General features: G+C 38.6%; 1 protein-coding gene across 1 annotated transcript; it reads right to left on the reverse strand.

The window, feature by feature from the left end:
• Nucleotides 1–494: 494 nt before the first annotated feature.
• Nucleotides 495–20,620, reverse strand: LOC115225721. The gene is made up of 9 exons (XM_029796646.2): nucleotides 20,492–20,620; nucleotides 15,906–15,974; nucleotides 13,065–13,198; nucleotides 12,477–12,619; nucleotides 10,468–10,655; nucleotides 8,595–8,683; nucleotides 7,749–7,916; nucleotides 6,690–6,832; nucleotides 495–886 (listed from the first exon to the last, which is right to left on the reverse strand). The coding sequence occupies exons 2-9, from the start codon at nucleotides 15,953–15,955 to the stop codon at nucleotides 638–640; spliced, it is 1,164 nt and encodes a 387-aa protein (XP_029652506.1). The 5' UTR covers nucleotides 15,956–15,974; nucleotides 20,492–20,620; the 3' UTR covers nucleotides 495–637.
• Nucleotides 20,621–20,936: the final 316 nt, after the last annotated feature.

Genomic DNA, 20,936 nt, shown 5'->3' on the forward strand with positions numbered 1-20,936 from the left:
AAGAGAAGACACAACAACGTGAGGACGTGGAACGAGTATAGTGTTATTGGACGCTCAGAAAAGGAAAGAAAGAAGGAGGATTTAACATTTCGAGCGGAGCTCTTTGTCAGAAACATAGGCAAAGGAAAGATCCAAGGAAGGGAAGACGGAGGGAAAAAAATCTCCAACGGTATATATACATATAAGAACTTCTGTTCTTTCAACATGTGATCTCTTGAGCACCACCAGCAAAAATATTTTTTTCCTCTGTCTTCCCTTCTTGGGATCTTTCCTTCTCCTTGTTTCCGACGAAGAGCTCCGCTCAAAACGTTAAACCCTCCTTCCCTTCTTTCCTGAGCGTCAAATAATACTTTAATTGTTCCATGTCCTGCGTTGCTGTGTTTTTTTCTCTTTTTTTCTGTGTTTTCTTGTTTGGATTAACTATATATATATTTGTATATAAGTGTGTGTGTATATACATTGGATTTAATGTAGAAAGTTTTGTCAAATTTTCGGTAGATATTAGTATATTTCTTGTTTTTATCAAAATGATTTGAGGTGTGGGGAGGGGATTAACATTTTGAGTAGTGTGTGTGTGTGTGTGCTGATAGAAAATTGAAATCAAAATAAAAAGGACCAAGAACCAAACAGCAAAGAATTAGTTGCACTGTTGTATGGAACAAGCAAGTGGATTCTTCAGTATCCAAATCTCAATGCGCTGTCCAAAGGTTGGACCGTGACCTCTGAATACTGACAGGTAGTATTGGTCCGTGACGTAAGAGAGTTGTTTAGAAGTGAGATCGTTGCTAAAGTGTTGGTAGAGGAAATCCATGGCATTGTTGGCAAATCCATAAAATGCTTTCACGTAGACCTCCATATCAGTGAGCAATTCCAGCAAAACATTTGGCTGCAAAGAGAGATTAGAAATGGATAGTTGAGTATATATGATAAGTGGATATCAAGGTATATATAATATATATATATAGATATGTGAATATTAGAGTGTGTATATATATATATAAATGGGTGAATGAATTATCCTTTGTTTACATTGTTTATTCCTTTGGAATAAAACCAATGTTGTCTTTGAAACATATGTCGAAAGTAAATGAATTTGAATAGCATCAGCGTTCAACTCCATTTTGAAAACCATCTTCTGCAAGTTCTTTCATTCAATAAGCTACCAGGTGTATACAGTTTATCACCATCATCGTTTAACGTCTGCTTTCCATGCTAGCATGGGTTGGACGATTTGACTGAGGGCTGGCGAACCAGATGGCTGCACCAGGCTTCAATCTTGATATGGCATCATATAATTATAATAATAATAATAATAATATTATATAAATATATATTTATGTATTGAGACACGTGGGATGGAGAGTCACTGAAGAGGTCACAGGAGATGTGACAAAAGATTTCCAGATAAAAGACATAAAATGTTTGTTTGTTTTTGTTTTTCCAGTTTCAGCTCTTGAGCTGTGGCCATGCTGGGGCACCGCCATTGTGGTGAAAGAGTACAGCAGGGATCACCACCCCTGCCGGAGCCTCGTAGAGCTTTTTTAGGTGTTTTTCGCTCAATAAAACACACAACGCCCGGTCTGAGAATCGAAACCGCGATCCTGCGACCGCGAGTCCGCTGCCCTAACACTGGGCCATTGCGCCTCTACTATTATTCACATCGCTTTTAATTATTCAAGCATTATCTGGTAGCTTTAAGTTTCACTGACATGATTGCAAACAAAGACAGACAAAGGGACTAAATCGATTACATCGACCCAGTACTTAACTGGTACTTATTTAATCGACCCCGAAAGGATGAAAGGCTAAGTCGACTCGGAAATGATGAACAATAAAATAAAACTGAAGAATGAACGTAAAATGCGTTTGCTTTTTGACAAAAAAATTTTTTAAAAAGACCATCCCAAAGTATAACTATATATAACTATGTGGAACTATATTAAGATAGGAGCACTGGTAGACTATGACACCAACTTTTGTGGTGGCAGCGATCCACACCCTGGGGAATCCAGCACACCCAAGAAGACATGGGCAAAACAGATGGAGGAGGAAGACCTAAAGTCACAGTGCCTCAATCTCAAGATTATATATATATATATGTATATTACTCTTTACTTGTTTCAGTCATTTGACTGCGGCCATGCTGGAGCACCGCCTTTAATCGAGCAAATCGACCCCGGGACTTGTTCTTTGTAAGCCCAGTACTTATTCTATCGGTCTCATTTTGCTGACGGGGACATAAACACACCAGCATCGGTTGTCAAGCAATGCTGGGGGGACAAACCCAAACATACACGCACACACATACATACGACGGGCTTCTTTCAGTTTCCATCAACCAAATCCACTCACAAGGCTTTGGTGGGCCCGAGGCTATAGTAGAAGACACTTGACCAAGGTGCCATGCAGTGGGACTGAACCCGGAACTATGTGGTTGGTAAACGATCTACTTACCACACAGCCACTCCTGTGCCTATATATATATATATATATATACACACACACATATTAGAGAGAAACCAGTATGTGGACACCCTTATGCTAGAAATAGATCCGCTATGGTCTTACCACTAAGAAATGTTCTCAAGAAAAATTTAGCAAAACAACCAATAGCGGATCTATTTCTAGCATAAGGGTGGGATCTTTTCGGTTTGAACGGCAGTTTTTAACAATTTCCACGTAACTAAACACTTTTAAACTTCTGTGCCGTATGAATATGTCCCTCGTTTAAGAAACAGATTGGGTTTATTTACATTTATGAAGAAAAAAAGAAACCCTTCTCCCTAACCCTAAAACAGATTGAAATGCAATAGATCGATACTAGGGTCATAATTATGGGAGACAATTTCATATGACACCGCTAGAAAAAACTGTATATATATATATATATATATATATATTAGAAGAAATGAGGTACTCAGAAAATCGGATGGTTTATATTTACAGATATTTATTTATATATATATATACATATTATAGGGAAATCACTATGTGGACACCCTTATGCTAGAAATAGATCCGCTATGGTCTTACCACTAAGAAATGTTCTCAAGAAAAATTTAGCAAAACAACCAACAGCGGATCTATTTCTAGCATAAGGGTGTCCACATAGTGGTTTCTCTCTAATATGTATACAATACAATTCTACTGAACCTTAAGTCTTTTTATATGCCAGACCACTGGTGTGAAATCGATGTTAATTAAATTAATATCGAATTTCTCACCCTCATTTTAAATTTAAAAATTATTTATATATATATATTATTACAGATATATAAAAGTGAAGTTGTGTGTCTGTCTCCTCCAATTTAGATTCCTAACTACTCCCACATTTTGCGGTGCAGTTTAACCAAAACCGGGTATCTTATAGTCGTGATTCATATCGAGCCCTTCTGGGTATTAGCGCGCGTCTACGATGAGTCTACGATTTTAAAAATAATTTACCATCATTTTTTTTCCATTTTAATGCATTTCTTTCGCTATTATAAGGGAAGTAACTCTCTAAAAATGTCTACGATGAGTCAACGATTTTTAATAAAATTTACCATAATTTTCTTTCCATTTTTAATGCATTTTTTGCTATAACTCTCTAAAAATGCTTATATAGTTATTTCCCTTACAAACCCGAGCAACGCCGGGCGATACTGCTAGTTACAGATATAGGGTGAAAGGTTATTGATTTAATAAAAATCAACAAATTTCACCTAGAAGTTTTTCGGTATGGAAAATGACCATATTTGGTAAAAACTTATACAAAAAGTTTTTATATATAATTATAATAATAAGGGTTTAGCAACAGGTTGCTTGACCACATACCGAAAATTTAGAAATAGCAGCCAAAAGACTACTATATCCTTCTTCTACAAAAATATGTCTCCACAGACAACAATATTTGTACATGGCAAAAACGAAGAAAAATAATGATGGATGCGTTTCTGGATTAGATTAATTTCCGTTGGGTTGTCCGGAAAGTTATTTTAGAAGGTGTTTGAGTCCCTGAAATAGGATTTGACTCCACCGCCATTGAGAGCAGAGTTGAAGCCATTGCTTGATTAGGCAACATGTGCTTCTTTGAGTTCGTGAAGTCATTATGTCTTTTGTGGGAAGAAATGGGACAAAGTTGTGAAAAAGTCGTAAGGAGAACGAATAGCACGAGGTGCTTGTTGCTTGCTTGCCATTCTTTTTTTATTTCTCATTTTAGGTGAAAGGAAAGAGGTCGTCCCTTGGTCATGGAGACCTGTGGCGAGGGTTGCTGCAAGAAGTGTCGCGCCTCTGGGTTTTGAAAAGAATGTTATAATTTATGAAGAAGAAATACAAAGAAGCGAACGGTACGTGAGAAGGGAAGGAGAAAGCATCCAGCTGGTCCCTGCAGCAGAAACAACAGAGGATAAAAACCTTAAGACCATTGTATATAAAACCCAAGACACGGACACAAAGGAAATAGTTTGGATGTCGGAAGAAGAAATGGAAAAATGTCTGGGAGACGAAATGGAAAGAGCAACTTATGTCGGCTGAAGGAAGAAGTTCGGGACGATGGAGGTGAGGTTTGCCACAAGAGGCAGCCTCGCTATCTTAAGAACAGAAAGGTTTACAATGTTACCCAGTTATAAAGGAAGAAGAAGTATCAAGGTTAAGATTCCGAGTATACGGCTGGAAATGAAAACAATGTCTGGTGGCAGCGATTCTAGGGTCTACAAAAGACGAACCCGAACTGGGTCCTGTTACTGAAACCGATACGGTGAACTGGAGGGGATTCGGAGTCGAAATGTGGCTTACATAGAGAGAATCCCCTTCCATATCGAAGTGGAAAATGAACCAACGATAAATGTTATTGTCGAAGGAAGGAGACCCATTTGTTATCTGTGCGGAACGAGAAGACATAGAAGGACTGGATGGCCATTAAATGGATTTACACGAAGTAAAGAGACGACAGAAAAGGAAGAAAACGAGCAAAAGAAAGAACAAAGACAGGAGAAAGTTCAGACAGAAGAAAAAAACAGTGAACTGAAAGAGAAAGAAAACTAAAAGGTCTAAAAGAAGAGAGCCAAGGAACCACCATTCCGAAAAGTAGAAAAAGATCGAAGACGGAGAGGAAAACAAAGGTAAGGATACGGTTGGATTTTATGGAGCATTTGTAATTTACAAAGATCCTATGAAATAGAGAAGAAATTATGGAGAATGAAGGGAGTAACAAGGGTTAGGATGGGAAGTAAGTATGACGATGATGAGATTGGTGTTTTGGTCCATGCGGACAGTTTGGCGAATTTCATGGAAGTCGTCAGAAAGAATATTCTGGAAGAGAAGAGGTTTCGGTTTATGGATGACCCACCTCCCGGAATTGGATTATGAGGGGTCGAAAAGAAAGATAGACCATCTCTGAAATTAAAGAAAATTGGGGAAAAATGTAGGAAAAAAAAACTTCGTTTATTGAAATTTATTTTTTTGTAAATTTTGCGAACTTCAGTTGTAATTGTGAAATCGATAATCGATAATGAGAAAATCAATTAAGGGAAAAGACTGGCCAAATCGAATGGGCATTGCGCCTTATTATAACATCTTATCATAATTCATTCATTTTGTTTAATTTCTTCGTCTTTATTCATCCTCTTTTGTTATTTTATGTTCCCCGATTCTATCGTCCCCATCTCTGTATAGACCTTTATGGATAACAAAGAATTATAGAGCACAGTTTAAGCCATCTTTTCTTGGAAGAAGGTTTATGTTCCTATAACCTGTATGTATATATATTAGAAGGTTAGGAGATGATGTACAGGTATTTTACATTAGAAGAAATTCGGATGGTTTTATATTTACAGATATTTATTTGTATATTACATGTTTTTATGCATCATATAACTTATATCTTATATCATATATTAGCGCTTTCTCCCATTCTAGTAGGGTTTTCAAACCGAACTAAGTTCCTGTGAAAAAGTTTTGACCATTTTATATATATATATATATCGTTTGTGGATCACATATCCGAAAAAGAAGCACATTCTACAAGTTCGATCAGTAATGGATTTTTGCACAGTTAAGCATATGGCAGGTCATATAGTGACCAATGGTTTTGTACCCAGAAGGTGCTTGGCCTTGTAGACGGCTCAACAGACCCCAATGGTTGCAGGCAGATAAGCTTCTTTGCAAAATGGAGAGAGAGAGAGAAACATTTACGATCAATGAATTCTGTAAAAAGAAAATATTTGTCTGGGCCTTGGCTGCGATGGGTTATCGCCCTTAGATCAGCGAATTTCTTTTTTACGACCCCAAAAGACAATTTATGAGCAGTTTTCACAAGATTCCGCAACAACATTGGCTGAAGAAATCAGACTGGTTTTGATTTGCATGGAAGCCATATTGATATCATTACCAAAATTACATAGTAGAGGTACGTGGCTTAGCGGTTAAGGTGTTGGAATCGTGATCATAAAATTGTGGTTTCAATTCTTGGACCAGGCGATGTGTTGTGTTCTTGAGCAAAACGCTTCATTTCACGTTGCTCTCCTCCACTCAGCTGGCAAAAGGGAGTAACCCTGCGAGGGGATGGCGCCCTGTCCCAGTGGGGGAATTTATACGCGATGGAGAACAGCCTTTGTGGGTCAGCATACATTCATACACACACACACACACACACGCAAGCACACACACTTTGCTGTAAATGGAATTGAAAATGTCTCAGAGTTACTCACGTTGGTTGGGCATGGTGGGGCCTCCTTATTAACATAGAACTGCATCTGGTATTTCTGCGGGCAAGTGCTTTGAGCTGGTTGCTTTGTGATCTTCGTCATTACAGGAATCGTCCTATTTATCGTCAAGTTCAAACTATTTTGTCCTGAAATCAAACAAATCAGAGATCAAATTATTGATTACAAAAGTCAATTCCCTCTCTTTTTATTTATTTATTTAATTTTTGTTTTTTGGCGGTAAATTCATTAGCAATTAAACTTATACAGGTGACCCATAAAGTACCTTTGTGAAGGCACATGACTCAATGGTCAGAGCCACTCACATGGCTTTGATTGGCTTGAGGCTATAGTAGAAGACACTTGCCCAAGGTGCCACACAGTGGGACTGAACCCAGAACCATGTGGTTGGGAAGCAAGCTTCTTACCACACAGCCACGCCTGTGCCTATTCTTTTTTTTTTTTTACTTGTTTCAGTCATTTGACTGTGGCCATGTTGGAGCACTACCTTTAGTTGAACAAATCGACCCAAGACTTATTCTTTGTAAGCCTAGTACTTATTCTGTCGGTCTCTTTTGCTGAACCACTAAGTTATAGGGACATAAACACACCAACATCAGTTGTCAAGCAATGAAATGGAGTGAAACACACACACAATTACACACACACACACACACACACACACAATTATACATGCATACACACGTGCACACACATATATACACGATCGGCTTCTTTCAGTTTCTGTCTACCAAATCCACTCACAAAGCTTTGGTCAGACTGATGCTCTTGTAGACGACACTGGCCCAAGGTGTCGCCCAAGGTGCCACGCACTGGGACTGAACCTGGAACCATGTGGTTGGGAAGCAAGCTTCTTACCACACAGCCATGCTTGTACCTATGATGACAAACAAAAAACAATAATGGTGACTTAATTAATGCTCCATAATTAGAAATCAATTAAAATTATTACCAGATTGTAATAAACCCTGGGTTCACAGGATTGGCCAAAATTCTTGAAGGCACTGCTCCATTATGAGCATAATTTAATGAAACAATACTCACCCCTGAAGTAGCCAAAGTTGTTCATATACTGATCCATGATTGCGGCATTGTACGAACAGTTCTTCTCCGCGTAGTCTTTGGCTGCACCAGTCACAATGTACATGGACATTTTGCGTGTCTCTACGTTGTCTTTCAAACAGTACGTTGTGTTTGGACAACTGTATCCGGCTGTGACAGACAAAGAAGGAAGTGGAGATGAGAGACAGGGGAAGAAAAGAAATCGTTGGTCATCATAACATTTAATTTTACTTATTTGCATTCACACCTTTGCTTTATTCACCTTTCTGTCTTTTCTTTATTCACCTTTCTCTAATATGATGGAATGTCCTGACAACATCTTCACCGCCATCCTTTTAATATGCTTATCATTATACATCACTATTTTCCTCTCGTTCTGCTGGAGCCGCGTGGAGCTTAGGTGTTTCGTTCATAAACATACATATCGCCCGGTCTGAGATTTGAACCCACAATCGCTTGACTGCGAGTCCGCTGCTCTAACCACTAGGCCATGTGCCTCCACAATTTACATAATATTGAGGTCTCATTCATTCTTTTGTTGTCATATTATTATTATTATTATTAATATAATATATATATATTATGTATATGAAATTTTGAATTTAGTTCACAGACCCCCAGTACTACTGTTACAGACCACGAGGGGTCCATGCACCCCAGTTTGGGAACCTCCGAACTAAGGAATATCTCAATTTAAACTCTGTGACTAAAGCCATTCTGTTGTGGTTCAAGCTGGCAAGGGACATAACCGTCTCCCCATCAGTCTACCTGGCTGACGAGCAGGTTACACACCTACATCCTGAACTTTGTGATAAAGAAGAAACTTACACTTTCCTGAGCAGAGGCTTGGAATATCGCTGTCATCAGGGGCAGGTTTACTCCGACGGAAATGTGGAGGCTTGTCAAACCATAGTTTACTGAAAGGACAAAGAAACAACAAACGTATATATTTATGTATATACAACAAATACATACATACATACTCATATATGTATACACACACACACAGAGTTATTAATGAGGGGTTATTAAGTGGGGCAAAATACTTAATACACCAGGCTAACAAAAGATTTTAGAACTCTGCATATTCTCGTGAAATTAACGTGTAAGTGGCTGAGCACTCCACAGACACGTGTACCCTTAACGTAGTTCTTGGGGATATTCAGCGTGACACAGAGAGTGACAAGGCTGGCCCCTTGAAATACAGGTACGACAGAAACAGGAAGTAAGAGTGAGAGAAAGTTATGGTGAAAGAGTACAGCAGGGATCACCACCATCCCCTGCTGGAGCCTCGTGGAGCTTTTTAGGTGTTTTTGCTCAATAAACACTCACAACGCCTGGTCTGGGAATCGAAACCGCGATCCTACGACCGCGAGTACGGTGCCCTAACCACTGGGCCATTGCGCCTCCACGATTGATATATATTATATATATATATATATATATATATATATATATATATATATATATATATATATATATATATATATATATATACATACAAGCAAGGTAGAAAGTCAGAAAGTCTCTAGAAGGAATGAAAGTAGTGACCCTACAGACAAGGGACGTTTACTGCCCCATCAATGGGGCTGTTCTGTAGGAGTCGATGTTGCTACTGGTTTTAATGCCAGGAGGAGCCTTTGTTATAAAAAACCAGCTCCTTCTTCAGAGGAAAGATTTAAATCATTAAACACAGAACAGAAATACATACATACATATATATGTATAAATATATATATGTGTATAAATATATATATATGTATAAATATATATATATATGTATATAATCCTTTCTACTAAAGGCAAGAAGCCCTGAAATTTTGGGAGAAGGGACAAGTCGATTACACTGACCCCGGTGCATAACTGGTTCTTTATCAACCCCGAAGGGATGAAAGGCAAAGTCAGCCTCAGTGAAATTTGAACTCGGAACGTAAAGACAGATGAAATATCTATTTCTTTACTACCCACAAGGGGCTAAACACAGAGAGGACAAACGGATTAAGTCAATTGTATCGACCCCAGTGCGTAACTGGTACTTATTTAATCGACCCTGAAAGGATGAAAGGCAAAGTCGACCTCGGCGGAATTTGAACTCAGAACGTAACGGCAGACGAAATACCACTAAGCATTTTACCCGGAGTGCTAACGATTCTGCCAGCTCACTGCCCTTAATAATAATATAATAATAATAATAATAATAATAATAATAATAATCCTTGGATGGAATTTACAAACATTTAATGCATTGCACTAATGTTATATTAGCTGAAGAAATTAATCCATGAAGATGATCAACCCGATGCCCACGGATACTAAGGACTCCTCAGTAATCGTCTCAGGAATGCAGACTATGATCATAAGAGACAGGTGATTTGAGGAAACGTGCGTAACTTGAGGTGAGAAATTGATTGAGAGACGTTTTGGGATGCTACAGTGGTTGCTTTACTGTGAAAACAGGGATTTTATTGATTTTGGGGGGACACTTGGGGGTCTAGATTGGACACCTTTTGCCCGATTTCAATCAAATTTTCAACATGGTAAAATGGAAGCGGATTTGTAATTTAAGCGCAGAAAATGGGTTCGCAATTTTGAAAATTAAGGCAAGATTTAAGAAACAGAAAGGAAGCAACAGAAAGTAACAACCACACCCTCACCTGTGCGTAGAGCGGGTCACCTTAAGCTAGGATATATATATATTCACCTGAAGGTTGGGGATGTTGTTTCTAGGTCTTTAAAACCAGTCATATAGAACCAGTCTCTCTGCAAAGCGTTTTGTGATTCATTATAAACTTCAATCAATTTTTGATAAACTTGTACCACTGGAACAGGTCCTGAAAAGCATTTTTCGGATACTGTTCTTGGGGTGCCAAGATGGAAGTCCAATTTGAGCTGAAATGAAGAAAAGTTTAAAATATTGGTTTCAAATTTTGACACACGGCCAGTAGTTTGTGGGGAGGGGCTAACTTGAATAGATTGACACCCTAGTATCCAGCTGGTATTTATTTTATCAACCCCGAAAGAGTGAAAGGCAAATTCGACTTCGGTGGAACTTGACATTCTCTCAAGGTGAATATTGCAGTATTTCAGCATTCTTACGACACATCCACATTAAGTCGGTTACGAAGTTTGCTGTTTGGCACTTAATATTGCTTCTATCATTTATATCTATTTTTATGCAGCCCAAAAGTTTTTTGCAACATCAGTGCCTAATTAGTGAGATCCCTACTGCTGATGATGTACAAACATGCTGAAATCACATGATTCAGCACTTCCACCACTGTTGCTGAACAAGTTTAATCTGTAACTGATTTTTCTTTGCTTTTGGATACTTAATACGATAATATCTCAAAAGGAACACCACAGTATTGTGGCATTCTTATAATACATCTACATTAAGTAGCATTTGCAGTTTGCTGTTTTGTACAAATAGTAATTTAATATATATGACGTGTGATTGTTGGGCCCCATGCCCAATGAAAGGCTCTCCATAGGAGCTAACTTCAGAGCTATCCGATAGGGTGGCTTTTAAGCGAGTATATATGGTGGATGGCTATGGAAGCACTCCGTCGGTTACGACGAAGAGGGTTCCGGTAGATCCGATCAACGGAACAGCCTGCTCGTGAAATTAACGTGTAAGTGGCTGAGCACTCCACAGACACATGTACCCTTAACGTAGTTCTCGGGGATATTCAGCGTGACACAGAGAGTGACAAGGCCGGCCCTTTGAAATACAGGTACAACAGGTAACCACTGGGCCATTGCGCCTCCACCGAGTATATATATATATATTAGTTTGTTGGTATTGTGTATTTGCTGGTATTGTTGGTATATATAAATATAATAATATATATATACCAAATACATACGTTTTATATATTATTTTGCACATTACTTAATCATTGTTATATTTTTTTATCTTATATTTATTCTTTCTATAATATGTAATTTTCTAGATGGTGTAATTTAATTTTTCATTTTGAATTGATAAAAAGTGTTTTTTTTCTAATTTTTTATATATGTATTATATTTTGTGAAATTTGATTTAGTATTTCTAAATTGAATTTTTCCCAGTAAGTGTGGAATAATATTCCCTCAAATTATTATTATATATAATAGAAATATTAAAATTACTAAGTCTCTCTAAAGGAGATTACGGCAGCGTTACTGGATATTAATAGTTATCGCCATACTAATATGGCTGTCTAAATATAAGACTAAAGCTGTCACTGATTAGCTCCAAGAGGCCTCGCCTCAAGCTAGCTATATGACACACGAACCTGCGTCCATTACAACCTTGAAACAGGGGAGGTCAGCCGCTTCACCTTGCTAGTCAGACATCTGCAGATATGTTTCAGGGTTGCTGCTCTTTATCAATGCAGCGTAGTCAGAACCAACAGGTGTCGCTATTGACCGCCGTCTGTTCGAAGATTTTATTTACCTAGTTACAGTGGAATACATCCACTTGTTTTCAATAGTAGAAATATTAAAATTACTAAGTCTCTCTAAAGGAGATTACGGCAGCGTTACTGGATATTAATATTAATAGCGACAGCTTTAGTCTTATATTTAGACTGCCATATTAGTATGGCGATAACTATTAATATTATTATATATATACATATATATATATCTTTTGATGTGTGTGCATGTGTATATGCAAGCATGTGTGTTTGTGTGCATTTTTTTACAATTAATAATGAAACATCTTACCGAGCGATCATTAGGAATTGGTAAGTTATTCAAATCGACCGAGTCGAGTGGCATACTGAAGACATATTTCCATTTCAAGTTTCCAATTGCGGGATTGCGTTTCTCACCTTGCACAATCAGACCCTTACAGTTGATCTGGTTTCCTGTAAACAGAGAATCCTTAAATGAGACGAAGACCGTCTTTGATGCTGCCACTCACTCATGCATACCATTATGCTATCTGCACCATCATATACCATGTACATTCTCCCTATCACATCATAACTGTTATACTATACTCAACTGGATAAAGTGGTTAGCATACAGGGTTCACAATCCTGAGGTTGTGAGTTCGATTCCTGGACCAGAAACAGAGGGGAGGAGGTGGAGAGAAGGAGAGACAGGGAAAGAGGGGAAGAGATACAGACAGACAGATAGAGGGAGAAAGGAAAGAGAGAGAAAAAGTGATAGAGATAAGAAGGAGAGAAAGAAAGAAACATTAAAACGTCTGATGTCAAATAAGACATCATCGAATCATCAGTGCCAAAACGCCTTACACCCACAATGCAACAGCAGCAACAATAAGGCTAAGAGAAAGAGTTATCTTACTTAGGCTGTTTCCTCCGTCACAGAAGTTCTTTATTTTCTCAAGTGCTGTAAAAATGTCAAGGTTGTCAAGTGTGGTTGTAACGTACACACCTGACGGAATTGAACTTACAGGTAGTGCAGTTTTCTCAGAGATCCTGAAAGGAAAATTTAGGAAATATGATTAAAGCTATTCCACAATAGAAAAAATTAACTTTGCAAGATTTTTATTTGTAAACAAAAAAATGTTATTACAATGACTGACAAACAGCAAGATAGATCAAAGCTTCTTTGTTCTTGGATTAGGTAAGATGGCAGTCGCTGTCATGGTTGTGGTGTTATGGGCTATGATGGGGCTATGTGGTGTTGGTGGAGGGGATTGCAGATGAGGTGGACGGAAGTAAGGACTGCAGGGGCCGGTGACACAGGCAGAGGGCATGCGTGGGCAGGAAGCACGTGTGGTCAGTTCGAGCAGAGACGGCAGTGAGACAAGATGTGTTTAATTCGTGAGAGTGACCGCTGATTTCGCAGAGGTCAACAGGTCAAGCCCTTTGTATTTCTTTCTCCCATTTGCTTCTTTTTCCTCCATCACACTACAATTGTATTTGTTGATCGTTGTGTCTTGCAGACACTGTAAATCCACGGTTTTTGTATTGTTGCTGCACCCTGGCCAGCTGCTGGTTTTGCTACCGTCTGCTGACTCTTGTCTTCTGTGGTCAGTCTGATGTCTGCCATCTGCTGTCAGTAGTGGCTAAAATGTGGTGGTCTTGCTCAGAAAGTACACCAAAGCTGGAAGTGTCAGATCTGGTTCCATATGAAGTGTTGGATGGTCAGATTTTTGTAGCCATTGGTGATATTCTAGTGAATCCCAATCGTATTCTTGAATTGTTTTTAGGCTTCAAATACCTATTTCTTCACTACCCACAAGGGGCTAAGCACAGAGGGGACAAACAAGGACAGGCAAACGGATTAAGTCAATACATCGACCTCAGTGCATAACTGGTACTTAATATATCGACCCCGAAAGGATGAACGGCAAGGTCAATCTCAGTGGAATTTGAACTCAGAACATAACGGCAGACGAAATACCTATTTCTTTACTACCCACAAGGGGCTAAACATAGAGGGGACAAACAAGGACAGACAAACAGATTAAGTCGATTACATTGACCCCAGTGTGTAACTGGTACCTATTTAATCTACCCCGAAAGGATGAAGTCGATCTCACCGGAATTTGAACTCAGAACATAACGGCAGACGAAATACGGCTACGCGTTTCACCCGGCGTGCTAACGATTCTACCAGCTTGCCGCTTCAAATATAGGCTTCAAATATAGCGATCCTGGTTCAATTGCTAAACATTTCTGCAACGGACTCTTGGGATCAGTCCCAGTGTACAGCATCTTGAGAAACTAACCTTTACCAGAGCCCCTGACTGACCAGAGTAGTAGTGGTAGGATGGAGACATGTGCCATGACAGAGTGTTGCTGAATCCACCATTTGCTGGGGATTCTGTACTACTCCAGGCAGATGATGTCTTTGTAGCAGTCAGGGGACAACACCTCCAGGTCATGGGGCTGTTTTTATCTCTTTAGCCAAACCAAAATAAAACGAAGGGTGGGGTGGGGGTGAAAGCTGATGGTGACAATAGTCCTTGGAGGAGGGGGAGGGGGTTAAGAGAAAATATAATAAAACACATCGTTATGTTTTATATTAATTATATTGTAACTTAGCATGTATGTTATCTAAATCCTAATTACGTAATTAAACCACAGTCTACTGCCCAGTTCGTTATCATATCTTTAACTTAACAAAATGATTTTTTCATTAATTATATTTTTACTTATTGTGTGTGTTATCTAAATCCTAATTATGCAATTAAACTGTAGTGCATTGCTTAGCTCGTTATCATATCTTTAACTTAATGAAGCAATATGCAGATAAGTTTGTGCAGTAATGTAACAATAAAAAAAAATAATAAAATCAAGAAAATATGAAAACTATGGAGTTTTCACACGTTCTACTAGAAGTGGGGGGGTGTTAAGCAACAAGAGGGGGTAAGGGTGATTATATGATGGTCTAGGGCTTAGGGGCGGGAGACCCCAGACCTTGGAAAAAAAAGACTTTGGTCGTCTTGTAGTCGAGGGCTCTTCGTTGACGCCTGACACCACAGGGAGGTGGCCCTCGAAGTTGCTGGAAATAGAGATCCCCAGGTCCAAATTCTTGGACGGCTAGAAGAGGGAGGTGGTAGCAGGGGGGATGTGTTGATTGGTGGTGGCAGTAGCAGCATTAGCAGTAGTAATAACAGTAGTAGTAGTAATAGTAGTAGTAGTAATAGTAGTAGTAAATGAGGTGGTGGTGGTGGTGGTCTGAAGATTGCTCAGTACTTTGAACTCCGCCTTCTTCTTAGGAGTCAGGAGTTCTTTCCAACCTTACTTCTCAATAGACTTGGCAGGATCTGTAGAAAAAGGGTCAGTGGAACTGTTCCTCCGCTAAGCCTAACTTTAAACCTTGGGCTAAACCATAAGAAAAAAAACGAAAAGTGATAAATAAAAATAAGGATCAGAAGCTAAGTGAAATCCCCATCTTCCCACAAACAGGCCCATCCTTTACAGGTGCCACATAAATGGCACTCGTGCCAGAGCTGTGTGAACGCATCTGTGCTGGTGTCCCACAGAAAGCACCCAGCACACTCTGTTAGGAAGGGCACCCAGTTGTAGAAACCGTGCCACGACAGACAGTTGGAATCTGGACATCTGCCCGGCTGACCAGTTCCTGTGAAACTGTCCGACCCACGTCAGCGTGGAAAATGGACATTAAACAATGATGAGGATGATGATGATGATGAAAAGAGATACAACTTACCCAAGGAAAAGGGCCAGAGACAATAGGAAGCAAATTGATAGAATCTTCATTGTGGATTGTTCAGAAAAACTGAAATTAGAAAATATATAAAATGTGTAAAAACATATAAAAATGCAGGCAGGGGTAGGGGGGGGGGGCAGGGGGGGTTAAGAAGTTTCCTTCTCAGTTACAAGGATTTGGTTTCAATCCCCATGGCAACCTGGATAAGCGTCTTCTACTATTGCCTCTGGTTGACCAAATCGTTGGGACTCGATTTGGCAGACAGAATCCGAAACAAGCTTGTTGCCTATTATATTTATATACATACATATATATACGGAGTGGTTGGCGTTAGGAAGGGCATCCAGCTGTAGAAACTTTGCCAGATAAGACCGGAGCCTGGTGCAGCCTTCTGGCTTCCCAGATCCCCGGTCGAACCGTCCAACCCATGCCAGCATGGAGAACGGACGTTAAACGATGATGATGATATATATACATATATATATAACCTCTACTGTTACATACATACATACATACATACATACATATATATATATATATAACCTCTACTGTTACATACATACATACATACATACATATATTTTTCCATACAAAATTTAAAGGACTGACCACTAAAAGTGGATGGTCAACGTGCTAGATATAGATGTCAAAATCGCTATTTTCCACAAAGAATATGCTCTCAAATAATGCTTTAATGTTTTAATGCTTTGGTTTGTGCTGAGTTTTTTTTTTATTTGAGAACACATTCTTTGTGGAAAATAGCGATTTTGACATCTATATCTAGCATGTTGACCGTCCACTTTTAGTGGTCAGTCCTTTAAATTTTGTATGTAAGAATATTTTAATCTTTGGATATTTTTAATATGCTAGACCACTGGTTTTAATTGATTAATATCAATTTCTACCCTTATTATATATATATATATATACATACAAAATTAGAAAATGGAGAAACATACTTAAATCAATCAAACATCAACCATCAGATAATATCCAATCAATACTTTATTACACCATTACATAACAGCAAAGACATTATACATAATATATTGTAAATATAATTAGACAAGGAAATAGAAATATAAAATATAAAATATAATATGTAATTATATCATATCTGACAGCTGTTTCGGCAATAAGGGCAAGCATGCCTCATTTAACCTATAAGCCATATAAGGCAGGTATAAATGAGACATTAACAAGGATGCCCCACGGCCTCTTCAGAGAATTTAATAAATTGTAATTGTGAAAAATTATTTTTTCCATATACATATAAATATAAAAATGTAAAATATAAAAATATAATATATGAAAAGAATGGAGTCTCTTCGTTCGACTCCATTCTTTTCATTTATTCATATACAAAAACACACCAAATTTCCACACACGAACACGGGGTTCGGCCCTTGGCATGTAGCTTCAACCGTGTTTTACTGACGTGAATTTGCTACCCAGGTATCGATTAACCGAATCATCCATACTAGGATAATTCATTCATCTACTTAAATATATATATATATATATATATATAATATATATATATGTTAATAAAATAGAACATATGCATATATATAAACATATATGTACGTACCTACCTCTACATGTACATATACATGCATATATGTGTACAGGACACCAAAAAGACGTCGAACACACATATATATATATATATATATATATATATATATATATATTATATATATATATATATTATATATTGCGATGAAACAATGTGACGCATTCAAGTTATTACTTGACCTGCTAAAAATAGAAGCAAAATTCCCACCAACCACATCTTGTCATCTGAAAGGGAAAATAATGAAGGACACTTTGAATAATGTACTCTTAGATATATTGTGGGAAAATAGATTCAGGATGGGCGTGGGTGGACTGTTTTTGATAACAGGCTAAGCAACAACAACAACAACTATAAGACCTCACACAGGGCAATGATGGAGCCTCTAACAGGTCAGTTAACCTGCTAGAAATAACAGGTCAAGTCCATCAAACCTTCATCATTGTAAAGGTAAAAGTCGAATGCTTTACATAATATAGTCCTAGATACTCCTTAACAGAGGGGTGGTCATGGATGGAATGCTTTTGTTCCGAGCGTCTATAATTCTGCCATTGTCTTTTCTTTCATCTTTTGCTCGTTTCAGTCATTGGACTGTGGCCATGCTGGGGCACTACCTTCTTTTCAAGCCTGCTACTTATTTCATTGGTCTCTTTCGATTGTTTCTGTTCTGAGTTCAAATTTTGCTGGGGTTAATTTGGTCTTTCATCCTTTAGGGGTCAGTAAAACAGGAACCGGTTTAGTATTGGAATCAATTTAATCAACCCCTACCCACAAAATTTCCGAGCTTGTGCCTATAAGAGAAAGGATTATTATTATTGTTGCCATTAAAGTGGCGAGCTGGCAGAAACGTTAGCACGCCAGGTGAAATGCTTTGCGGTATTTCGTCTGCTGTTACGTTCTGAGTTCAAATTCCACCGAGGTCGACTTTGCTTTCATCCTTTCGGAGTTGATTAAATAAGTACCAGTTACGCACAGGGGTCGATATAATCGATTTAATCCCTCTGTCTGTCCTTGTTTGTCCCCTCTGTGTTTAGCCCCTTGTGGGTAATAAAGAAATAGGTATTTTGTCTGCCGTTACGTTCTGAGTTCAAATTCCGCCGAGGTCGACTTTGCCTTTCATCCTTTCAGGGTCGATAAATTAAGTAACAGTTACGCACTGGGGTCGATGTAATCGACACATCCCTCCTCCAAAATTGGTGCCCTTTTAGCAAAATTGTTATGTGCCAGATCAATGTTTTGTGCCATTTTGTTCATTTCTATGTTCAGAGTTCAAATGCTGCTGAGGTCAGTATCAACAGATTAAGTACCAGTTATGCACTGATCATTGTGATTAATGAAAGAATCCCATATATATATGGTTGTTTTCTGGGGAGAGTCGTTCTCTTTTAGGGCCTCATAATTTAACGCACTCACTGGTAAAATTCCCACTTGTTTCCTTTTTCTTTCTAAAATTTTCGTTGCGTCTTGCAACCTTTATACATACATCTATGTATATATACATACATATATATAAATACATACATAATCCCTCTCACACACACACCATCACCATTGCTCTCTCTCTCTCTCTGTGTCTCTTTCACTTTTACGTCGACTTCAAAAGATCCCCATTTCACCCCAACCCACATATATTAAAAAAGACACAAAATTTTTACGGAAAGCGATGACCTTCTTCAGAAACATAAACAAATACCACGTGCATTGTTTTTTGACAACTCGAAGTTTAGCCAATCCCATAAAGTGGCCTATTCTAACTCTTATATATATATATTATGTGTGTGTGTGTGTGTGTGTATATATATATAGACAGATCCATGTGTTATATATACATACATACATATCTATATCTATATATATATATATATAATATTATATATATATATATACATACACACACACATGACAGATCCATGTGTATATACACACACATATATATGACAGATCCACGTATACACACACACACACCAAACACACACACACACACACACACATATATATATATATATATTATATATATATATATATATATATATAATCTCCATATATCCAGGGATAACCTTTGGTTTCACATCCACAAAGCGCATAGCTTTACGGCTTGAGGCCTTAAACCAACAGATTTTGGGATCTGATGACACATCATAAAGCCAAGCGCCTGATGGACACATGAAACCCAAAAGGAAATGCCATAGACCGGCCTATTCTCATTTTGGTATTATATACTTAGAATCTGACTGGAGTCTGGTACAGCCTTCTAGCTTACCACCCTGGTCAAATCGTCCAACCCATGCCAGCATGGACAATGGACGTTAAATGATGATTTATGTTCTAGAACTTAGATATGGGTGTGTATTTCTTCGCTTGACAACCAGTGCTTGTGTGTTTAAGTCCCCGTAATTTAGCTGAGAGAATAAGTAGGAGGCTTAAAAAATAAAAAAAAAGTTGTTGGGGCGATTCATTCGACTAAAAACTCTCCAAGGCAGTGGTGCCCCAGCATGGCCACAATCCTATGTCTGCGACACGTAAAAGAAAATGAGAGAAAGTCTGTGTTCGAGTCCTTGCGCTTTTGCTCGTCTCCCGGCCACGGTTTGACATCTGGGGTTGCTGTGTTTACATCTTCATAACTTGGAAGCTTCTGCAAAAGCGACCGCGAAAATAAATCCCAGGCTTTGAAACAAAATCGAACACGGGACAGCCGCAGTCCAATGACTGAAACACGAGAAATGATGAAGAATAAAAGAGACACACCATATTTACTCATGGATGAGAACTTCACCCGAATTTCCTGTTAAAACTTCGTACAAAATCTTTCCCCCGACTTCCTAGTTTTAGCTTTGTCCCATGAACAAACCCCAGCATTTTTCCAGTCAAAATATATTATGTAATAATGCGGGTTTTACACGAGTGAAAAAACGGTCCTTGCACTGCGTGGCTTTGATGAGTGATGAGGGTTTAGGAGACAGGAATTGTTGGTTGGTGGTGATGGCCTGAAGAGAAAAATATATTCACTTACCAGAGGAAGAGAACAGAAAATCGACAGCCAGTGACTGCTCGACACCAAATTGGAATTTAGATTAAGTCTCCGGTTTCTCAGCTTATATACACAACACACACACACACACACACACACATATACACAGAGAGAGAGAAAGAGAGTGAATAACGGTGCTGCTACCACTACCAAAATCACCGCCGCCACCACCACCGTTAGCATTATCTCTCCTTACATCAACATCACCACCAACCCTACCACAACAACAAAACATTTACATCTATCACAAACTACCACCACCACCACCACCACTGGCACCGCGCTGCCGCCGCCGCCACTACTGCTGTCACAAACACACCACCACCACCGTCACCGCTTGTACCCCTCTCACTCCCTTTAACCACCACCAACACCACCACCACCACAACCAACAGCTCCAAAATACGGCAGTACTTAGACAAACTGT

The sequence above is a fragment of the Octopus sinensis genome, linkage group LG28 (genome assembly GCF_006345805.1).
Source record: "Octopus sinensis linkage group LG28, ASM634580v1, whole genome shotgun sequence".
Taxonomy (NCBI): domain Eukaryota; kingdom Metazoa; phylum Mollusca; class Cephalopoda; order Octopoda; family Octopodidae; genus Octopus; species Octopus sinensis.